The 20285-nt window shown below is 36.1% G+C and overlaps 2 protein-coding genes across 2 annotated transcripts; both read right to left on the bottom strand.

Moving 5' to 3' along the window:
• Positions 1-1472: 1472 nt before the first annotated feature.
• cd8b (cd8 beta) lies at positions 1473-6930 on the bottom strand. Its single transcript, XM_065244026.2, has 7 exons — positions 6743-6930; positions 5422-5778; positions 4875-4961; positions 4679-4765; positions 4137-4170; positions 3994-4045; positions 1473-2565 (listed from the first exon to the last, which is right to left on the bottom strand). The coding sequence occupies exons 1-6, from the start codon at positions 6786-6788 to the stop codon at positions 4027-4029; spliced, it is 630 nt and encodes a 209-aa protein (XP_065100098.1). The 5' UTR covers positions 6789-6930; the 3' UTR covers positions 1473-2565; positions 3994-4026.
• A 6484-nt stretch (positions 6931-13414) lies between these two features.
• zmat1 (zinc finger matrin-type 1) lies at positions 13415-20275 on the bottom strand. The gene is made up of 7 exons (XM_065244024.1): positions 20035-20275; positions 18337-18440; positions 18154-18243; positions 17562-17700; positions 17064-17330; positions 14889-14979; positions 13415-14622 (listed from the first exon to the last, which is right to left on the bottom strand). Exons 1-7 carry the CDS (start codon positions 20162-20164, stop codon positions 13677-13679), a joined length of 1767 nt encoding a protein of 588 aa, XP_065100096.1. The 5' UTR covers positions 20165-20275; the 3' UTR covers positions 13415-13676.
• Between the last annotated feature and the right edge of the window lie 10 nt (positions 20276-20285).

The following is a 20285-nucleotide window of genomic DNA, read 5'->3' as shown; positions in this document are numbered from 1 at the left end:
AAAAAGTACATTTTATAACCTATTAAAGGGTACCGGTCCAGTGAAAGTGATGTATTTGACAATGTATTGTTACCCTTGCATGGAAAAGTTCATGCTCTCACCCGACCAATATGTTTGAATGGATAAATAAAAAAAATTGGGCAAAATGTTTTCAATATGAATTAATATTTAGAGGTTACTCAAGGCCTTTTAAGTTTAACACATTTGCATATTGCATGTATAATTGTTTAATAATATATAATTATGGCAGCAATGGACTTATTTGATCATGCTCCATGCAATTAAAACTCCTGTTTTAGTTTTTAAAAGCAAGAAAGCTTCAATGTGAATGAAGCACAATAGACAATATACACTGAGACAATGGCTGAAGCACCACGAAGCAATTCCGCTATATGGTTATTCGTATATAACTGGAACAAAGTTACCCTCCAAGAAGCAAGTTTTACGTGTGTTGTGCGTTTTTAAATAGTACAGTTTTTGCAAAAATATGTGGTTTCGGAAAGGCTTTGAGCAACCTCTAGATCAGTGGTTCCCAAACTTTTTCAGCGTGTGGCCCCCCTTGTGTACGGTGCATTCCTTCGCGGCCCCCCCAAAGAAAATTTGTGACAAAAAACTGTTCTAAAACTCAACATTTTAATAAAAAAAAACATTAAATTATACAAAAAAAGTAGTACTTTTGGTTAGTAGCCTTATTTTTTTAGGTTTAATTGCACAGAATTCATGATAAATGAATGTATTTGATAAAATGTCATAAAACTGGGGCCCCCCTGGCACCATCTCTCCCCCCCCCTGGGGGGCCCGGCCCCCAGTTTGAAAACCACTTTTTCAATTAAAACAATTAAAAATTTTCCACAGTGTGTTTTTATTAATATTCTAACACATTTAGGGGGTGAGAGATGAACATTTAAAAAAAATGGATCTATTATAAGGACCACCCTACTCTGCATTTAACCCATCCAGTGAGTAGTGGACACACCCACACACGGAGCAGTATACCCGCAACACCCGGGGAGCAATTGGGGACAGGTTCCTTGCCCAAGGGCACCTCAGTCGCAACCTGCCGGCCAGGAGACTTAAACTGGCATCTCTCATATTACTTGCCCGGCTCTTTAACCATAGGCTTCCATTAGACTACGAATGCCCCCGAGTGACAGCTTGGGACCATTTTTTAAAGTTGTAGTGGATCACTAAACTCCACTGGAGTGGAACATAAAATAAACATTTCAAGAAACACTGACTTTCTGACCTTCGTGAGGTTGCATGCAACATCATTCAGTCGCATAGTTTCATAAAAAACACTCGCTTAAAGAGGGAAACCAGACAACACCCAGACATATAAATCATCACACCTTCAGATAAATAACACAATATAAACCATCATAACACAGACAGGTGTCATGAGACAAATTACAAATAAACACTACAAGAAATGAAAAACAAAGATTGCATGTAATATAATTTATTATGCATGAACAAAGTATAAACCAAATATCAAAAACATATGTAATATAGTAAAATGAGAAAACTGTACATTCAATTACAAATTTTACATGCTGTGCTAGTTCTGAAAAAGCACAATAAGCAATCTATATTCTTTTAAAATCAAGAACAGAACGTAAAGGACAAATAAGAGTGTAGGAAACAAACACAGCTGCGTTCAATCAGTCATTATAATAGATTCAGTTTTGGGGAAATTGCAGCAGTACACTCCTAAAAATGAAGGTTTTGTGAAGGTTTCTTCACAGCAATGCCAGTGAAGAACTATTTCTTGTTCCCAAAGAAACCTTTAACTTCTTTCTAAACTTTTAATTGTCTTATCCACTACAAAGGAAATTTCTGTTGATGGTAAGGGAACCTATAGACAGAGAAAGCTTTATTTTTAAGAGTGTATAGGATCAGCTCTGTTTAAATTCAATCCAGCCCGACAATGAATCGAATACATTCTATGTATGTGGTTTATTGATTCAAGTGGACTGCAAATGGTAGTTTACAAAAAAAAAAAATGCATTTGGGTTCAAAACTCGTAGTTGTGTCCCTGAATCACAAAACCAGTCTTAAGTAAAACAGGTATACTTGTAGCAATACATTGTATGGGTCAAAATGATTTTCTTTTATGACAAAAAGCATTCGCATATTATGTAAAGGTCATGTTACATAATACATACTACATAATAAATAAGATTTTTTGAAAATGTTCTACTATAAATATATCAAAACTTAAATTTTGTTTGTGGATGCAATTGATTAAAACCTCATTTGAGAAACTTTAAAGGCGATTTTCTCAATTTTGCAAACAGTTATATCTCGGCCAATGTCCTATCCTAACAAACCAAACATCAATGGAAAGATTATTAATTCAACTTTCATGTATAGTTCAACTTTCAATAAACTGACCCTTATGACTGGGTTTGTTGTCCATATAGTGTCACATTTATGGTCACATTTCTATGGCAGAATTCAAACTGGATTTCTCCACGATGTTTTTCGCTCATGAAAATTAGGAAAAATCATAATCCCCTAATAATCCGCTAATGGAACATTGTTTAAAGAGTGAAGGAACACAACCTGCAAATGAACAAACCAGAAAACATCCCATTAGTTAGTCTGCGATTACAAAAAATGAACATCAAGCAATTGTACGTTTTAAAGACGTCTAAAAACAGTCCAGACATAAAAAAGAGCAAAATTTGGGTAATCAGTGAAAATGTAATAGATGTCTAACCATATAGCCCAAAAATAAATTGTCAGAATTTAAAGGATGTTCCCACACACCTTACACTTATGCACGCCATCCTGTTAGATGTTTAAAGTATATGTAAGGAATAATTGACGACGGGCCGTTGAATTATTAGAAAAATACCCGAGGCGTGTGCATTATTTTTCAATATAAGTCAATTATTCCGCTTATACTACTGTTACCACACCTCAAGGCATCAATCACATGATATATTTAAAGGGATTCGTCCAGTTTTTGTACTTAAATCGCTATTGTGAGTAGGACTATTTCTTCCGCGTCTCATCCAACGGCTCTTTTGCTTGATCCAAAACGTCATTTCAAAGCTGGCAATGGAGGCTTGAGCCGTTTATAGCATTCTAATGCAGTTTTTAATTGAAAGAGAGCAAGAGTGACAGAGACACAGAGAGAGATAGAAAGAGAAAGAGTGTTGTTTTTGTTAGTCTGTTTATACAGTTAACTATGCCTGGAACTAAGTTCGCCGTGCATTTCCCAGAAAATAATTTCACCCCTCAGAATGTTCATCAGCCAATCAGATTCAAGCATTCAACATACCCGTAGTATAAACAATGTAATGCATTACAACATTTATATACATCCAATCCTGTTATTTGTTTACATTGGGCACTGTTATCCTCCTATGACTTATGAGGCAATGAAACTTTCATTTGTCTTAGCTTGCATTTACTGAGTAGTGTTATTTCCCTTGGTATGCAGAAAAGCTGGACATGGGCTGATCAGTTGTGGTCATGAAGTTCGACCAGACTTCCCTATTCCAATATCCACTTCTTTGTTTTATAAGTGTCTAAATATGATTATTCATGTATCAGTATTAAACTTGATTACGCAAGTGTCGATCATGCGATCGTACCAGACATTTCCTAGCATCTAGCAGGTGCTTAGCATTTCCTTTCTGTATCCTATATAAGGAGAACTCTCTCAAATAAACTTTGGTCTATGTTTGAACGGCATTCAGTGTCGTTCATGGCTCCTGATATATATCAGAACTATCTGAAGCTCAGCCCAGACCTCCAGACTACGAAACATATTCGTAGACCTGATTAGATTTATATGAAAAAATAAAACCAAACACCTGGTAATCACTGTTGACATTGCTTACATGATGGTGGGTTGGGTTACTCATAGCCGGACTACATCAGGTCTATAAGTAACCTAGACGGTGAAAAGACGGCTACTGATTGCTGGGTGGCAATGTGAGTATTGTACTATTTGAATGCATTATGTGTAAAAAAACTCACTTTTTTGGAGCCAAAGTGCTTGAAACTTCATCCTCATCTGAACTGATTTGTTCTAAAGAGGGATTGACAGAACACACAAAACTTTTTTTTTATACATGATCTAATGTATGTAGACCTGAACACAAAAATAAAAAAAATCTTACTTTGCAAACTGATGTCTGCACTTCCTAGGCAGACCTGTTGACCAGCAAACATAATCAAAGCGTCAACAACATATATTTGCCAAATTGATATGAAATGTCTGTATGAGATTTATAATAATACAACAACATTTGCTTAATGGGTATCAGTGATGAACGGGTTGATCCAAAATGAGCAGGTTACGATTCATCCACAATTTTTTTTTGATATTCAGGTCGCGGTCGGTCGGATTGGTTGAAATAAAGATGCCAATTAACTATTTTAAACAATTACTACTTTAAGAAAAAAAATGCGGGGCAGGAAGCAGGTCGGGTACAAATTTTTTTGATTTGTTTTGTTGCGGGCGGGTTAGTTATAAACATTGGTCGGGTGCAGTTTCTTTGTACATTGACCCGAGCATCACTGATGGGTATGTAAGCATTGGACTGAGGTTCTATGAGATTCAGGAATCCAGAAAAAGTAGGAAAAGCATGAAAAATATCCCTACAATTGATATATTAGCATATTGAAATGACATATGTGAACTCTCTGTGTGTTTACTTACGACTGAAGTAGTAAAGTGTGCCCGCAAGAGCAACAGCCAACAGCAGAAGAGCACCAATGCCCGGCCAAAGGATCGAGCGCACACAGCCTGCACCGCAACACAAGCAATCAAACTTCATGAGAGATGAGATACACATCAAAAGACAAAACACTGTCTGTTAGCACACTGAATGACCGGGCCGCAGGCCATACTGTACCTTCAGGAGTGTAGGGTCTACAAATTTTACAGGACTGCTTGTTTTTTTTGGGCTTGGTCGTTGGTGGCTGAAGCGTTGGAGGATTCACTGCGCACAAAGAAAATATTTTTACAACATTTTTATATTTTTAAATTGTGCTACAGGTAAAATACTGATTAATATAAATAAATTAATGCAGCTCTGAGAATGACAAAAAGAACTGGGGAGATTTCATTCTCATTTTTTACCAAGACTAAAACCATTAGATTCGAATGCCAAATACCGCCATCATCTGAAGTACATCCTCAAATGACCATGTGCCCATCAGTACATGATCTTAAAATGTTTTACATAGGATAGACTTTCATGGAAACACCTCTACACCTCTCACTTTGTTATGTGTGACTACATTATCAATATGACTCTGTAGACCAATATTTAATCTCTCAGTTTCATTGCCTCTGTATGCTTGACTTTCTTAAGACGAAAACCTTGATTGACTTACAATAACCAGAACTACCAGAGTAAGAAGTAAAAGAAAGGGAGTACGTTAAAATATAAATAATACCTCCAGGCCTAATATAATATCCAACAGGAATGACAGGTTTAGTTTTAAACATGCAGGAATAAATGCCAGTTTCATCTTCCCGAAATCCAGTTATACGGAGGCTGTAGCTGGTTTTCGATCCTGCGGACATGGAGCCCTTGATGCGCTGCATCGTGTCCTTGTCAAGTTCTCCGTGTTTTCCGGTGCCAGCGCTGTTATAATACAGGAGAAACTGGAGGCTGTTATTCTTCTCAAGGTATCGGTACCAGAAAGCCTCCTGGCAGGTGTGATCCGGACAATTACAGTTAAGAGACTCCGTGCCACCGATTTTGGGGTAGAGAACCGTCAACGTCTCTCGGGAGGAGTTCTGCGCGGCCACTTCAGGAGAAATAAAGTTATATTTATTTACATTTCTTTACAAACTGGCCTTTTTATACACATAAACTATGCAAAAGAAAAATGTACAGCTAAAATAAACAAAGAAACACAACATAGAAAGATGTCATTTGTCATTTCACAATAGGCCATAAAGTTAGAAACACATTTGTCAATACGTTCCTAGTTGTTATGTAAGAATGGAAATCTGAACAGGTTTAGGTAGGTAGTTCTGATTGCAAAACATTTTTCCTCCCTTATCAGAGAAAGTGGCACATTATTTCACCATAACACTTTGAGATAAACGTCCTGTATGTGGGCACGAGCAGAAAAGCATATAGTTCATTTGTTTTAAACCATTACTGCCACTGTGAAGGACATACTGCGAAAATAAATTGACTTGACGGAAGTACTGGTATGTACGTACGTGCAGTATACCATTAAACATAGATAAAAAGTACTGTAATAGTGCCAAAGTTTTTTTTTTAAATACAACACCCTGTTATTCAGGGCCCCGTGACAAGAGACATGTCCTATAAGTTTAGTATAGCAAAATGATTTTGTTTATTGAAGATGGGACCCACCCATAAAAGTTTGGTCCTGGGTCCTGCATTGATGGCTTACAGTTGAACATATTGTTAAAAATGTATGCAAATGAAATCTAATGTATGCATTTCGACATACAGCGGGTACATAATCTGGTATAGTACATAAATCCGGAGCATATGAAATATTTAAATCATAAATCGCCATAGTCTATCATTCGGCATGTAAGCTTACAATCTATAATGCAAAAACCTAAACGCAATGTTTAAATAAAAAATAAAGTGACAATGTCATTAATTTACTTTGAGTTGCGTAAACTTGCTCATAATACTCGGCAGACCGGTCAGGCCGTGTTAGACATTTAAGTCAGTATCCAGTGTAATGTTTTTACATATACTGTAATGTAAGGATAAGATCTTACCTGCCGTCCATACGAACAGACAAATCCATACGCAAGAGCCGGTCATTCTTGGTTATCCGTTTGTGTGTGAGCTGTCAACTGTGTGTGTGTTTTCCTCTCTCTTGTTTTGTCATACAGAAAGGAGGATCCCTAGTGCGGGGGTCCACACTGATGAACCAATTACTGACAGCCTATCAGAGAATGAGTCACATATAACGTACATCTTAATGTAGCCTATATGGAAAATAAAAAGTCTTGTTTTCAAAGAAAAGAAAGTTTTAAACTGAATTAAAGTTTGAACGTAATGACTCCTATTTATTTATCTCTCACAAATATGCAATTGTTTTAAGCATCAAACATTAAACTTTACAAAATGATTGATAAATGTATACAGTATATGTACGTTAATATACACGTTGTGTTTGAAATTAATTTAGTACAAATAAACCTGGATATTTCTAAGTGGTTGTGTTACACTTTAATAATAGTATAGAGAAATAAGTCAAGCACACGACTGTATTATGCAAAATATACATACTGGTACTAGAACGTAAAGTTTTGTTTGATGTATTGCTGGGTGTATTTTAAGATGCAAGGTTTTGGGATTGTATTTAATGATTTTGAGTCAACTTAATGTGTTGATGTCATTTTAACAATTTTTAAGCAAAACGATTAAAAAAATGTAGAAAACTGAGTAACTTTAAACACGTACATTGCCGGAAAGGTTAAGACGCTGAAACCTTACATAATCTATAATGTGCATTTAAAAACATACTACAGTAGCACAGAAACACATCTCTTATTGTGTACTTCACAAGACATTTTGCCGTAAACAGAACCAAACTAAATCAACATAAGCTTGATGGTCATTTCATCCAGCTACTAATAGTTACAGCGACATTAAGGTACGGTTTTCTTACAGTTTACCTAAAACAGAGCACACAGGCGCTAACCTTAAACGCCTCTTCAAACATGAACCTTGAACCAAACACAGGTGTGTGACCTAAAACGCACCTGCATCTGTCTGCAGAACAGCACAGCTGGAACGGCATCAAATCTCGCATAAAATACACATTTGAAATCCATCAGATAAAATACCACACACCAAAAATCCGAAAAATAAGTAAACTTACACTTAAAAAATATGGGTCAAATGTGGACAAACCCAACCACGGTGAAAAATTATTTTAAAAAAAAGTGGTTGAGTTTGTCCATGGTCCTAAAATATACTATTAAGGCACAGATATGTATACATTTGCGTACCTCTGAGGTTCTATTATGAACTCTGTAGGGGCAAAGGTGTAATTTTTGAAAGGGAACCACCCCAGTGACAGCTAGGGGCCATTTTTTTCACCATTTAGTCCGACAGGTTAAAAACAAGCAGTGGTTTGGTTTTGTAGGGCAAGTTGGGCCTGCAGTTTTGTCACCATGGGGTTGAAACAACCCACAATTTTGTGTATAATTTAGCGTAGTTTTCATTAATTTTTAATGACATTATTATTCTCAAATAATCCTGAGACTCTTAAATCACAAAGATCAGTCTGATCTTATAAGGATTTGCACGTATTTTGTATTAATTTGTACTAAGTGAATCATACGAAGACACACGATTATAATTTTTTGAAAATATGCTTATTTTCCAGCTCCCCTAAAGTTAAACAATGGAGTTTAACATTTTTAATCCATTTAGCTGATCTCTGGGTCTGGCGGTACCACTTTTAGCATAGCACAGAACAATCCATTGAATCTGATTAGACCGTTAGCATTGTGCGCAAAAATAAGTGTTTCGATTATTTTACAATGGGTGGAGCAGGCGCAAAATATATGATATAACGCAGTGCCCAAAAATAGTCCCCAGCTATTGAAAGTTACCAAGGGGACTATTTTCGAGCGCTGCGTAATATCATTGCGCCTGCTCCACCCATAGTACGGCAGCAAAGTACTTGATTTGTTACGCCATAATGAAAGTGTAGTCCTAGCCATATCTGCCTAGAAAATCCCAACTTTAAATTTTCAGTCGGTCATAGTACGATGTAACTACAGAAGAATCAAGTTTTAAATGGGAAAAATATCAAACTCTTTTTTTTGTTTTAGCTCAATACTAATGGTCTGATCAGATTCAATGGATTATGCTAAGCTATGCTAAAAGTGGCACCGCCTGACCCAGAAATCAGCTGAATGGATTCCCAAACGGTAAAACTCAATTGTTTAACTCTAGGGGAGCTGAAAAAAAGCATATTTTCAAAAAAAGTGGAGTGTCCCTTTAAAAAAAAAAAACAATACCCCAACGTCACAGGGGCAAACGCAAATTGTAAATTCAGTACAAATGTAGTTGTACGAGTTAATACAAATTAGCCACCTATGTAAAATACATATGCATTGCCATAAGATAGCTTTGCACTAATATACAACAGTTCCAACTTCGTTTTAGATGCTTGGATAAAATATAGATAAACCCAACCAATAGGTTTAAATAACCTATGATAGGTTATTTCGACTTATGATTGGTTCAAATTTGGCCATTATCTAGGTTAATTTAAACCATTTGACGGGTGTGTATACTGTATATACACTTGTATATTTTTTATAGAGTGTAAAAAGCAGCAAAAACATAAAGCTTGGTTAATGTTTACTAACTTTATTTCCAATCAAGTCATCATAAAACAAATTTGGTCTTGTTAAGAGTCAACAAAACTGCAGGCCCAACTTGCCCTACAAAACCAAATCACTGCATATTTATACCCTGTAAAAATAAATGGTCAAAAATGAAATGCACCCTAGCTCTGGGGCAGTATCCTTTAAAAAAGTACACCTAAAAAACTTCATATAAGTACCTCAGAGGTACATATTGATGCCAAATACTGTATCTGTGCTTAGGAGCTTTTTTAAGCGTATTGCCCCAATGACCACTTGGGACCATTTCGTTTTTTTCTTACAGTGCAAGCAAACCATTTTAAAGTCATTTAGGCTGTACAGTTCCTTAGTAAGTCGCTCTAATGACGTTTTCAAACGTGTGGGACGTCGGAGTTAAGTGCTTATGTGGGAAGTAAACTGAAGGGTTTTAACACCTCAGACATCGACCCTCCTCTCCTTAAGAGGAGTAGAGGAGCTCATGGGCACGCTGAGGGGTCGTGAGAGGGGAGGATGTGGGACACGCGCGCCTCGGAGGTCGAGAGTATAAAAGAGACGCATGGAGTCGAACCGCACGATTCTTTGAAAACAGGAGATCTCAGGGGGCTTCAGAGTCACTCGACGAGCTCGTCTCTATGGAGGGCTTTCAACTGTGCGGTTAAAGGCTTAGAAAAAGCTCACATAGATGTAAAACATAAAACAGTGCGAGGAGGCATGTAAGTTAGATACACTTTTAATGTCCCAGTCTGACAACAAATAGATACAAAAAGAATCATGATCAGGATTCATGCATATATAAAGTAAATGAAAATGTACTCACCTCAAAGCCACAAGCTCTTATTATTTTTTTTTGTAAACTAGATCAACAAGGTCATAAAAAATCATGAATCACACCAAACCGTTTTTAAGTTTGATAACGTCAGATAGTGAATTATATACATTTATGTTACTTCCTCACACAAAGCTATTGCATGACTTCAGAAGACTACACAAGTAGTATGGACTACTTTTGCATACAACATTTTCCATTTTTTGGAGCCTGTTCAACATGGACGCTATAATCCAAGCGTTGTTCATGCATGAAGGCACTTTAAATTTAAGAGGCATGTAAAAATTTCCAAAAATAACAGAACAGATAAAAGACCTGCAGTTAAAATATAAAAAATAATTATTATTAACACTAAATAATAAAATATTTTTTGTGAACTTCAATACTGTGCAAAAAGTCTTAGGCCACCGTCAGCTTTTTTTTTAAAGTTTAAATGATCATCTTTATTTCTTTTTCTCTATTCTTATATTGCATACACATTTTCTTGTATTTCCTTATTTTATTATAATAGAGACTGAAAAAGAATTATATATGCTCACTATACCGCTGCAAAAACATCTAATGGAGGCATGATGGTCAACCAAAATGGATCTGGCAGGCAACATTTTTCATATAGTCTACTCAAAACTTTTTTGTTTAATTTGTTGATTTTATTTATTTTTACTATTTGATGTGTTTTATCATTGTTAACATACAGAAAAGCTAATATACAATTTTTTTATAAATATTAAAATTGAAGCTTAATAGAAATTGCTTTGGCGGGCAACCATGTTGGAGACCACTGATCTAAGACTTTTGCACAATACAGTTTTTCCTTAAAATGACATAAGTGAAACCAATAACACACAAATAATTAATTCAAAACAGCCTTTCCTATGAAACAAAATTGATGTATGGTAAGACAAAAACAAATTTCTACTATCAATGTTCGTTGAGAAACGTATTGAGTCAAAGTGTCCCATCAAATATGAATATGAGGATTGTTAGCGACACAACCAATACAGTACAGTGTACGTTTTTGTTAAAGTGATAACGGTTTAAAGTCTTCAAAAAGAAAACATACACAGCTCTTAGCAAGAAAGAGGTCAACAGAGCAACAGGCATGTGTCCTCATTTAACTTCTGCACCTGTTAAGACCCATAAACAAACATTTTCCCACATATGCATCATTTTGCATTAAATTAGGCTGACATCAGAACAGAATCAAACTCATAAAAAGGAAAAAATTAAGTAATACAGTCTGAGCTATATGCTCATATTTATTTGTAAAACACATTTTTTATTTCATTCTTGGCCTATATAGGAAATGGCCTTCATTGATGTATTGAGCACAGATTTAGCAAAAATGCAGCCAATCAGCACCACCCTGAGGCTGAAAGTGAAGAAAATAAAGTCTAACACAATAAATATTATATCTGTGCCGGTATAGACAGTGATAGGTGTTTATTTGATCTGAGCATAAAGCGAGATGTACCACACATCCATTTGGAAACGGATGGATGGCTCACATTGAGATTTGTGCAAATGGATTTAGAGTTATGTAGTGTGTTTTGCATCACAATTGAACATCAAACAAATAATATAAAGTACTTCAGAAGCGAAACTCAAGAAAGAACATGTCACGTTTCACCTTTAAACAAAGTTAATAAAGAATATTGTTGACCTGGCATTAACAAAACTATTTTTATGACAATATACATGTTTACCCCTTAACTCTCATGAATGCAATGCATTTGGATGTTTAAAGGGATAGTTCACCCAAAAATGAAAATAATGTCATTAATATCTCACCCTCATGTCGTTCCAAACTCACAAGACCTCTGTTCATCTTCGTGTCATTTTATATTTAGTCCGAGAGCTTGTTGACCCTTGATTGAAAATGTATGTACACTGTAAAAAGATTGTGTAGAAATTACAGTATTACTGGCAGCTGGATGCCAGTAACTTACTGTAAATTTAAATTTATGTTATTTACTGACAACAGTTTGTTTAAAGTTAAATGAACATTAAACATTAACAAGTCGTTGTCTTACAGAATAAAAATATAAAATAACAGCCTCATGCAAAGCATTCTGGGAACCAAAAATCCTTATCAACCTTTTTCTGGGTTTTTCCTTCAGATTTTGTTTCCCAGAATGCTTTGCTTGAGGCTGTTATTTTAGTTTTATTCTGTAAAGATAAAGACTTGCTAATGTTTAATTTTCATTTAACTTTGAACAAACTGTTGCAGGTAATTAACATAAATTTAAATCTACGGTAAGTTACTGGCATCCAGCTGCCAGTAATACTGTAAATTCTACGGAATCATTTTACAGTGTACGGTATACTGTCCATGTCCAGAAAGGTAGTAAAAACATCATCAAAATAGTCCATGTGACATCAGTGGGTCAGTTAGAATGTGTTGAAGCATCAAAAATACATTTTGGGCCAAAAAAAAAAAAAAAAAATTATGACTTAATTAAGCATTTTCTTTTCTTCCGGTTCTGTTGTGAAGCGCATGCGCGAGACTAAAGTCATGTGACTGCAGTGACGCGGATGACGTGTTGTCCTCAGACATGTTTGCGAAGTTTAAAAAAAAAAAAAAACGTGCGTCTCCCTCAGACTGTAAACGAAGCCTGGGCGCACAAAAAAAACAGCTGGGGCGCACCAGATAACACGTCAGCCGTGTCGTACGTTATCTGCGTCACGTGACTTTGGTCTCACGCATGTGCTTCACAACAGATGACAATGCTGAATAAAGGCGTATTTTTTTATTTTTGGACCAGAATGTATTTTTGATGCTTCAACACATTCTAACTTACCCACTATGGACTACTTTGATGATGTTTTTATTACCTTTCTGGACATGGACATTATACCGTAAATAGATTTTCAATGAAGGGTCAGCAAGCTCTCGGACTAAATCTAAAAGATCTTAAACTGTGTTCTGAAGATTAACGGATGTCTTACGAGTTTGGAACGACATGAGGATGAGTCATTAATGACATTATTTTCATTTTTGGGTGAACTATCCCTTTAAATTTTGAGTTAAATTTAGATTAAATTAATCTTATTTTCTCAAATGTAATTAAATTCTAAAATCATTGAATAACAGTATTTGTAAGGTGTTACAATAATTACTCACATGACGTATTAATAATTCGCCAATTAACTACATTCTTATTTTCTGCCACATTATGGTAATAAAATATGTGTGTCGGGGTCATGAAAAAAGTCAAAATAAATAACGCAAATACTGCCAAAAGTGTTCTTCATTTGCCATGAGCAAAATACATTCTTATTCCTTTTTATTCATGAACGAAATATGAGCTGGACAGCTAAAGGCAGCTCTTGAGACATCCTAAACTCAGCAGTCCTTGGGCGAATAAAAGATATACTTAAAAGATGATCTCTTCTGAGGGCATATGCAGCATGCATTAAGTCCAGCAGATTTCATCACACATCTTTTTTGAGGTCCGTCGCTGTTTTATTATAAAGCTGTCGAATCATCAGCCTTTAGAAAACACCAAGAATAGTCTCATCCCAGAGTCTTTCTTCTTCTGTTCTGTTGTCCTCTTGATTCACTTTCTCCTTCCCCTTCTTCTTGTCTTTCTTGTGCTTTTGTTTGCCATCTTTCATATCTGTCCATTCATCAACATGTTGAGTAATATTGCCCTGTGCTTCCACGTTCTGAACTTCCTCCTCCCCTTTCACCACAGGCTCCTCCTCTTTTTGTCTCTTTGCATGGTGTGTGTCCCCATGTCTCCTATGCTTCCTACTTGGTCTTTTTCTGCTCCTGCTTTGCTTATCCTCACTAGAGCTTCTCTCTTTTTTCCTTCTTTTACTTTCCTTTTTTCCCCTTTCCCCTCGTTCTTCCTCCCTTCCTCTTTTTTCCACATCACAATCGTCCTCCGGGTATTTCCTCTTCCTGCTCTGCATCCTCATCTTTCTCTTCTTCCGTCTACTTCTTTCTCTACTGTCATAACTGCTGCTGCTGTCAGTACTACCACTGCTGCTAGTATAAGAGGAGGATGAAGATGAGTCTGAAAAAGAGGAGGAGCTATACGAGTCAGGGCTCCGCCTTCTTTTGTGTAACTGACCAGGTATGAATTGATGATGGGGGTGGGACATATACTCTAGTGGATAGTGTGGGACAGGTCCTCTCAGTCTGAAGCCTAAATGATTGACCTGAGATGGGAATTGCGGATGCCAGGGTGGTTGGGAAAAAGCAGGAGGTGGAGGTCGCTGTGGCATAAGGACAGGATGAGGCATCACCTCTACTGCCTGTGGGTTTTCTATAGTAATCTCGGTCACACTTTTGCTTGTTTGTCCCACAGTGGCTGGATTTGTCTTGGGCTCCAGGCCCCGGGCCTTCTGGACCTGGATGTAGTCAGACAGCTCGTCCTGATAGGAGTCATACACTTTCTTCTGAGATTGACATAGCTCCATTACTTTCTTCTCTCTGAGAGTCAAGACAAAAGGGATGATCATTCAGTTTGGTTACTCAAAATTAATTCAATTAGACGGCATAAAAATAGTAAACATGAAACAATTTTAATATGCTGAGGGGAAATGTCCAGTTTAAAGTTAAAACCTTTTAATTATCAAATGCTAATTATCTCAAATGGGAAAACTGACTTAGCTGATGTACTGGTCCGTCCCTAACACATCTATGAACTAAATCCTAGAAGTTATAACAAAACATGAGATATGATTGACACAACTCACTTGGTCTGATGTTTGTTTCCCTTCATGTGTGCATGGTACATCTCTATTGAGCTGAAAGTCACGCAGCATATCGGGCACGTCAGGGAGCTCGCTGTCAACACAGAGAAAAATAAAGAAACCAAAACGTACAAGACATTATTAAAAACCCTATCACAATATTTTGCATGTAATTTCTCATAATATAAACCCTTAACAATTCAACTTGTTACGGTGGGTTCACACCAGCTGCGTTTGAGGCGTCAAATTCGCATCTACACTGTAAAAAATTCGCAATTTTTGTCAAAATCAACATATATTTTTAAGTTACTTTAACTTAAAAAATTAAGTTAAACAATTTCAACTTGAATTTATGTTATGTCAACTTTTTTAAGCCAAAACTTAAAATAGCAGGTTGAATTGACTTGAAAAACTGAGTTGTTTTAACTTCGTTCTGCATATTTTTTACAGTGTACCGCGTCTAGTTTGCTAACTGAACATTTTGAGTTTACTCGCTTCATTCGCGCGTGAAATTCTAGTCATCGAAACATTCACAAAGAAATTTGTGCCATGGGAGGGTCTTCTGTTGCTGCCTTCACGTGCTATGGGAAAGATGATATTTTCCATTTGTGAACTGGTATTTACCAGCGTGTTGTGTTCAAGTGCATTTTCCATTTGTGAACCAGAATTTACCAGTTTGCTGCGTTCAAGTGCATTTTCCATTTGTGAACTGGTATTTACCATTTCATTTGTTGTCATTCAACCATTCACGACGTTGCTGCTGCTCTCCACCATTTTGAAAAGGTCAGAGGTAATCTCATCTTGGCAACTCGGGCATCAAAATATTTTACGAGTTGCCCAGTGGAAAATACCACATGAGGGGTGTTCATGTGCATTTTCCAAGTGGGATTTTGGTATTTACCATAATTACGATAGCACGTGAAGGCAGCATGTGACTTCACTCGCTTCCTGGAATCACGTCACTACTAGAGCAAGCTCCTGATTGGTAAATGTGGTGGAAAGTTTTTCAACTCTCGCGTTTCCCGTGGCAACGCTCAATTCGCGCGAACTAGACGCGATCGATCAGAACTCTTGATGTGTAAACTTTAGAGAGAGTTGCGCTACCGTGTCTCAAACGGGCCATTAACATACATTTGGTGAATAAAGCAATGAAAAACAATGTTACGTTTTTATGTGGAGCATCTGTTATGCTGCGCTGTTTGTGATTCAGACTCGGTCTCTGTGTGCGCACGCATTTAAGGGCACTCAGTAGTGCATACACGGATATTTGGTCTTAAAGAGACAGTAACCTCAAATAACCTATGTAAGTCTGTGTCATTAATGTTAATCAAACAAACAAAGACAAAGAGAAAATCACTTCTATAGCTCTAAAAATTATAATAATTATATTTAATTTATACAATAAAGACAGTGTTATGATTAATTTAATTTGATTTCTTTACCTAATGCTCATTTCAGATGTGCAACTTTGTTCTTTTTTTTATATATGTTTGCAATTTCTTTATTTGTTATTAGATTTTTCACACCCCCTTTTTGCTGATCCGAAAAATTAGGGCTGTGACGATGCATCGCGTTCCCCATTAAAAACACCTGCCTAAAATCGATACTGAATAGCAAGGCTCCGATTCTGTGTTTCATGTACAGCTTGTGCATGTACTACGGCTCTGTGATCAGTAGGAAGTCCTTATCGATCCAAAATCACTATGAGTTTGAGTCGTTTATAGTGTGAATTTAAAAAAGCAACACTCGAACACGTCAAACACAATCATTCAAAATATTTTTATTATCATGAAAATACCTAAAACAACATGAAGAACAGCGACATAAAGATCCCTTTAGACATGTCCTGGAATTGAGTTTATAATGCCACTTCTTCTATGGCACAAATGGCGTTTCTACACGTGAGCGCCCTCTGGTTTTTGGATGAGGCAGCATTTCACCGTAATTAATTCATTGAGAAAATGCGCATTTGCATGATTAATCTGCACAGCCCTACGAAAAGTAATCCGATCCGTGCCTCAAAAACTGTAATGTGATCCGAACCGGGGTTTTTTCGGTTTTGGCCAAGAATTTTCATTTCGGTGCATCCCTACTTGACGCCTCTACCGCGGCTGGTGTGAACGCAGCATTACAATCATATCACATATAACCTCCTAAAAAGATTAATAAAAAATGTACCATGCTCAGACTGGTCCGCGAGCTCGTCCATCATCTGCTGTCGTGTTTGATTCCTTTGATGCTTCCGACCGCTGTAATGCTGCTGAGCGACCAGAGCGTTGTTGAAGGAAGCTTTGCACAACTTACAATACTTGATGGGGTCTTCATCATTGACCTCTTGATCGCACAAAACAGAGGCGCCCTTTTGCTCCTTAGCAGATTTTTTCTGCACAGCGACCTCTGCTGGTTGAGCAACAGGAGCTGTGGATGCGAGTAGGGGTGTTGAATCTGTTGAATGTAAAAGATGAATATTTTAAAAGCCATTTATGAGAGATAAAAGCGTTTATTTTCAAGTACAATGTGATGTTATATTGCACCTGTAGGTCAGTGGTAAAAAATTGCATTAGCAGCGCAAAAGGTTGTGGGTTCGATCCCAGGAACACCAATAGTGTTCAATGTATACCTTGTAATGCACTGGATCAAAGCGTCTGCCACATGCATAAATGTAAATGCACTTACTTCCTTGTGGTGGAGCGTTTGTTTTTCTCATGTTCTTGGCATGAACTTTGCCCATGTAGTGAGACCTGGCAACGGTCGGGGAGCTAAACACCATGTTACACAACTCACAAAACTTATCAGGGTCTGCAGAGAGACCTGTCTGTAAATAAAGAAATAAAGTGGTTTTAAGAATCACATGCATAAGAACTAAATCACTCATGTTATAATAATTCAACTATTAAATTATAATAATTTTATAGTAATAAAACAATTAAAGAAACTTCTAACTTTTTCAAAAATGAAAATCTTATCATTGATATTCAGCATCATTTTGTCTCTAAACCCACATATGTCTTCAAAAGGTGAATTGTACCAAAATGAGTCTGTCAAGTAAACAGGAAGTTTCCTAAAGCCATACAATAGCTTTGTGTAGGAAACAGACTAAAATTTAAGCTATTATTCACTAAAAACATGTTTAAGGTCACCTTTGACTTTCTGCTATAAGGAAGAAAGTCAAAGATTTTGTACATCAATGACATAATTGATGCTTGCCAGAACAATTTCTTTAAAAGCAAAATAATTAAAATCTAACAAAATTGTGTTCTCAATTTACCAAAGAGGTTTTGGATTCCTGGCTTTTTTTAAGCTTTTCAGCTTGCTTGTCCTGCAGGAAAAGCTTGACTTTCTGAGCATGCTTCTTACCCTAGAAACAGAGCAAAAAAGCGTTTCAAATACATCTGCTGCATTTTACCTTTATGATTTTGACTCTTCTCAGTAAAAACATTAGTGCACAAACCTTATAATGAGAAAATCTCTGGGCGTCATAAAGCAGAGTTGCTTCACACACATAGCAAAAGGTTTTAGTCAGCAGGCCTTTTAGAGGATTATCATTCTGTGACACTGCAATAAAATCAGGAAGTGAAAAAGATTGTCACAACGTATTATTTACAATGATGAGTGCACAACAACAACAACAAAAAATGCAAGCAGCAAGCCCGACTAATGATTTGTATAAATCTAAAGTATATAACTAGTGATTTACCTCCACAGATAACAGACCTCATTTCTGAAAACAAATCCATAATTTTACACTCTTAGAGAAAATGAAACAAAAGCTATCACTAGGATGGTTCCCTTTAAAAAGGTACTAATATGCACTCTTTAGGTACATAAGTGTACTTTTTAAAAGGGTAACACTCAAGTGACAGATTTTGATTCTTTACTTTCGAGTGTGTGAGCTGTTGCATTAACCGAGCCCAATGTTTTGCTTGGTTGTGAATGAGGCCCAGTCTGTGCATTCAAAATACATTGTACAAGCATACAAACACATCTTATGACAAATATAAGAAATTCAGACCTTTATCATTAACATTTTGAAATTAAAGTAAGTGTGGTTTGTATAAATAACTTTACAGTTGCATGTCAGACATATTCTTGTAACAAATTGCACTAAAAGTGACTATTTACACACTGTAAAAAATATTTCTTGTACTTAAAATTTTTAGACCTGAAATTACAATTAATTGAAACTTTCTTGACTAGGAATTGCTATAAATTATAAAAAATAAAGTTTAAATAACTTAAGCTAATTTTACTTTATTTTTATAATTTATAGCAACTCCAAACTAGTCAAGAAAGCTGAAATTAATTGCAAATTCAAGTTGATTAGACTTAAAAATCAACAAGTTTTTTTTACAATGCAATTAAAAATACAGTTTACTTAAACATCATCAAACAATCTGTGCAATTGTTTTGTTTATTGCGTCCTAATGCAATGTTGTAATGTACAGATCTCTAATAGTAACTAATATAGACGCATAGAGACTTTAACTACAGTAACTTTAATATAGCATCAAATAATATCAAACAAAAATGCTGAAATAAACACGAGTCATGAAAAATTGACATAAACGACAGAAAAGTACGCTTCTGTTAATCGACGATAATAGCAAAATGGAAAAATGTTGTCCTATTTATTGCCCTGTATAAGATAACAGAGTATCACTATTATTATTAATTTAAATATAATGAAAAAAATTATTTTAATTAAAAACTCAAGTGTTTAAAAGTAAAAATTAACTGTTTGAATTTAAATTCAACGACATTAAACTGTTATCCGTGTCAATTTATTTTTTACCAAGTTTGCTACGCTATTCTTTAATCGTCGAGTTAAGCGACAATAAACAAAACGTAAAAAATATCACTTATTAAACTCGTGTTTTGTGTATTCAAGTATGTTTTTCCACTGTACATTATAACACTAAACTAATATAGATTAAGATTAGTTTAAAATGTGATTTTTGTGGTGGTTGTTTGAGGTGAATGATGGGCGCTGATATTTAGCCTAGCCTAGCACGTGTGCTTGCTAAGCTTTATCAACACCCATAAACCCATCTCAACAACTCAAACACATACACAGACATACACACGATGCAAATAAAGCCCAGTTGACTGTATTTTGAAGTTGTTTAAGGGTTTCAGCTGATAGACTCACCTTCTTCAACCTGAGAATTATTGCTAATAGTGTTTTGTACTGTTTCTGGGTTGGTATCACCTGTACTTTTGTTATCGTCTGTTTCCGCAATCTGCGGAGAACACGATACACTAGCTGTAGTATCAGACATTTTCTTAAATCTGAAAAATGTAACAGATATAGGCTAAAATATCATGGAGCGCGTCATGGTAAAAAGCTAAGGTATAATGTGAGCTCAGCTGATCCGCGCATGCGCACTGCGCAGTATTGGT

The sequence above is a fragment of the Paramisgurnus dabryanus genome, chromosome 18 (assembly GCF_030506205.2).
Source record: "Paramisgurnus dabryanus chromosome 18, PD_genome_1.1, whole genome shotgun sequence".
Classification (NCBI taxonomy): Eukaryota; Metazoa; Chordata; class Actinopteri; order Cypriniformes; family Cobitidae; genus Paramisgurnus; species Paramisgurnus dabryanus.
This window is presented reverse-complemented; position numbering and strand designations above follow the sequence as displayed.

What these genes read in the sequence shown, in the direction of transcription:
- cd8b (XM_065244026.2), bottom strand. Translation starts at nt 6,788, where the DNA reads ATGACCGGCTCTTGCGTATGGATTTGTCTGTTCGTATGGACGGCAG. An exon ending in TCTGTTCGTATGGACGGCAG is followed by an intron (nt 5,779 to 6,742) that starts GTAAGATCTTAT and finishes TTTCTCCTGAAG; the next exon opens with TGGCCGCGCAGAACTCCTCC. An exon ending in TAGACCCTACACTCCTGAAG is followed by an intron (nt 4,766 to 4,874) that starts GTACAGTATGGC and finishes GTTGCGGTGCAG; the next exon opens with GCTGTGTGCGCTCGATCCTT.
- zmat1 (XM_065244024.1), bottom strand. Translation starts at nt 20,164, where the DNA reads ATGTCTGATACTACAGCTAGTGTATCGTGTTCTCCGCAGATTGCGGAA. An exon ending in AAACGCTCCACCACAAGGAA is followed by an intron (nt 17,331 to 17,561) that starts GTAAGTGCATTT and finishes TACATTCAACAG; the next exon opens with ATTCAACACCCCTACTCGCA. An exon ending in GGAAACAAACATCAGACCAA is followed by an intron (nt 14,623 to 14,888) that starts GTGAGTTGTGTC and finishes CTTGACTCTCAG; the next exon opens with AGAGAAGAAAGTAATGGAGC.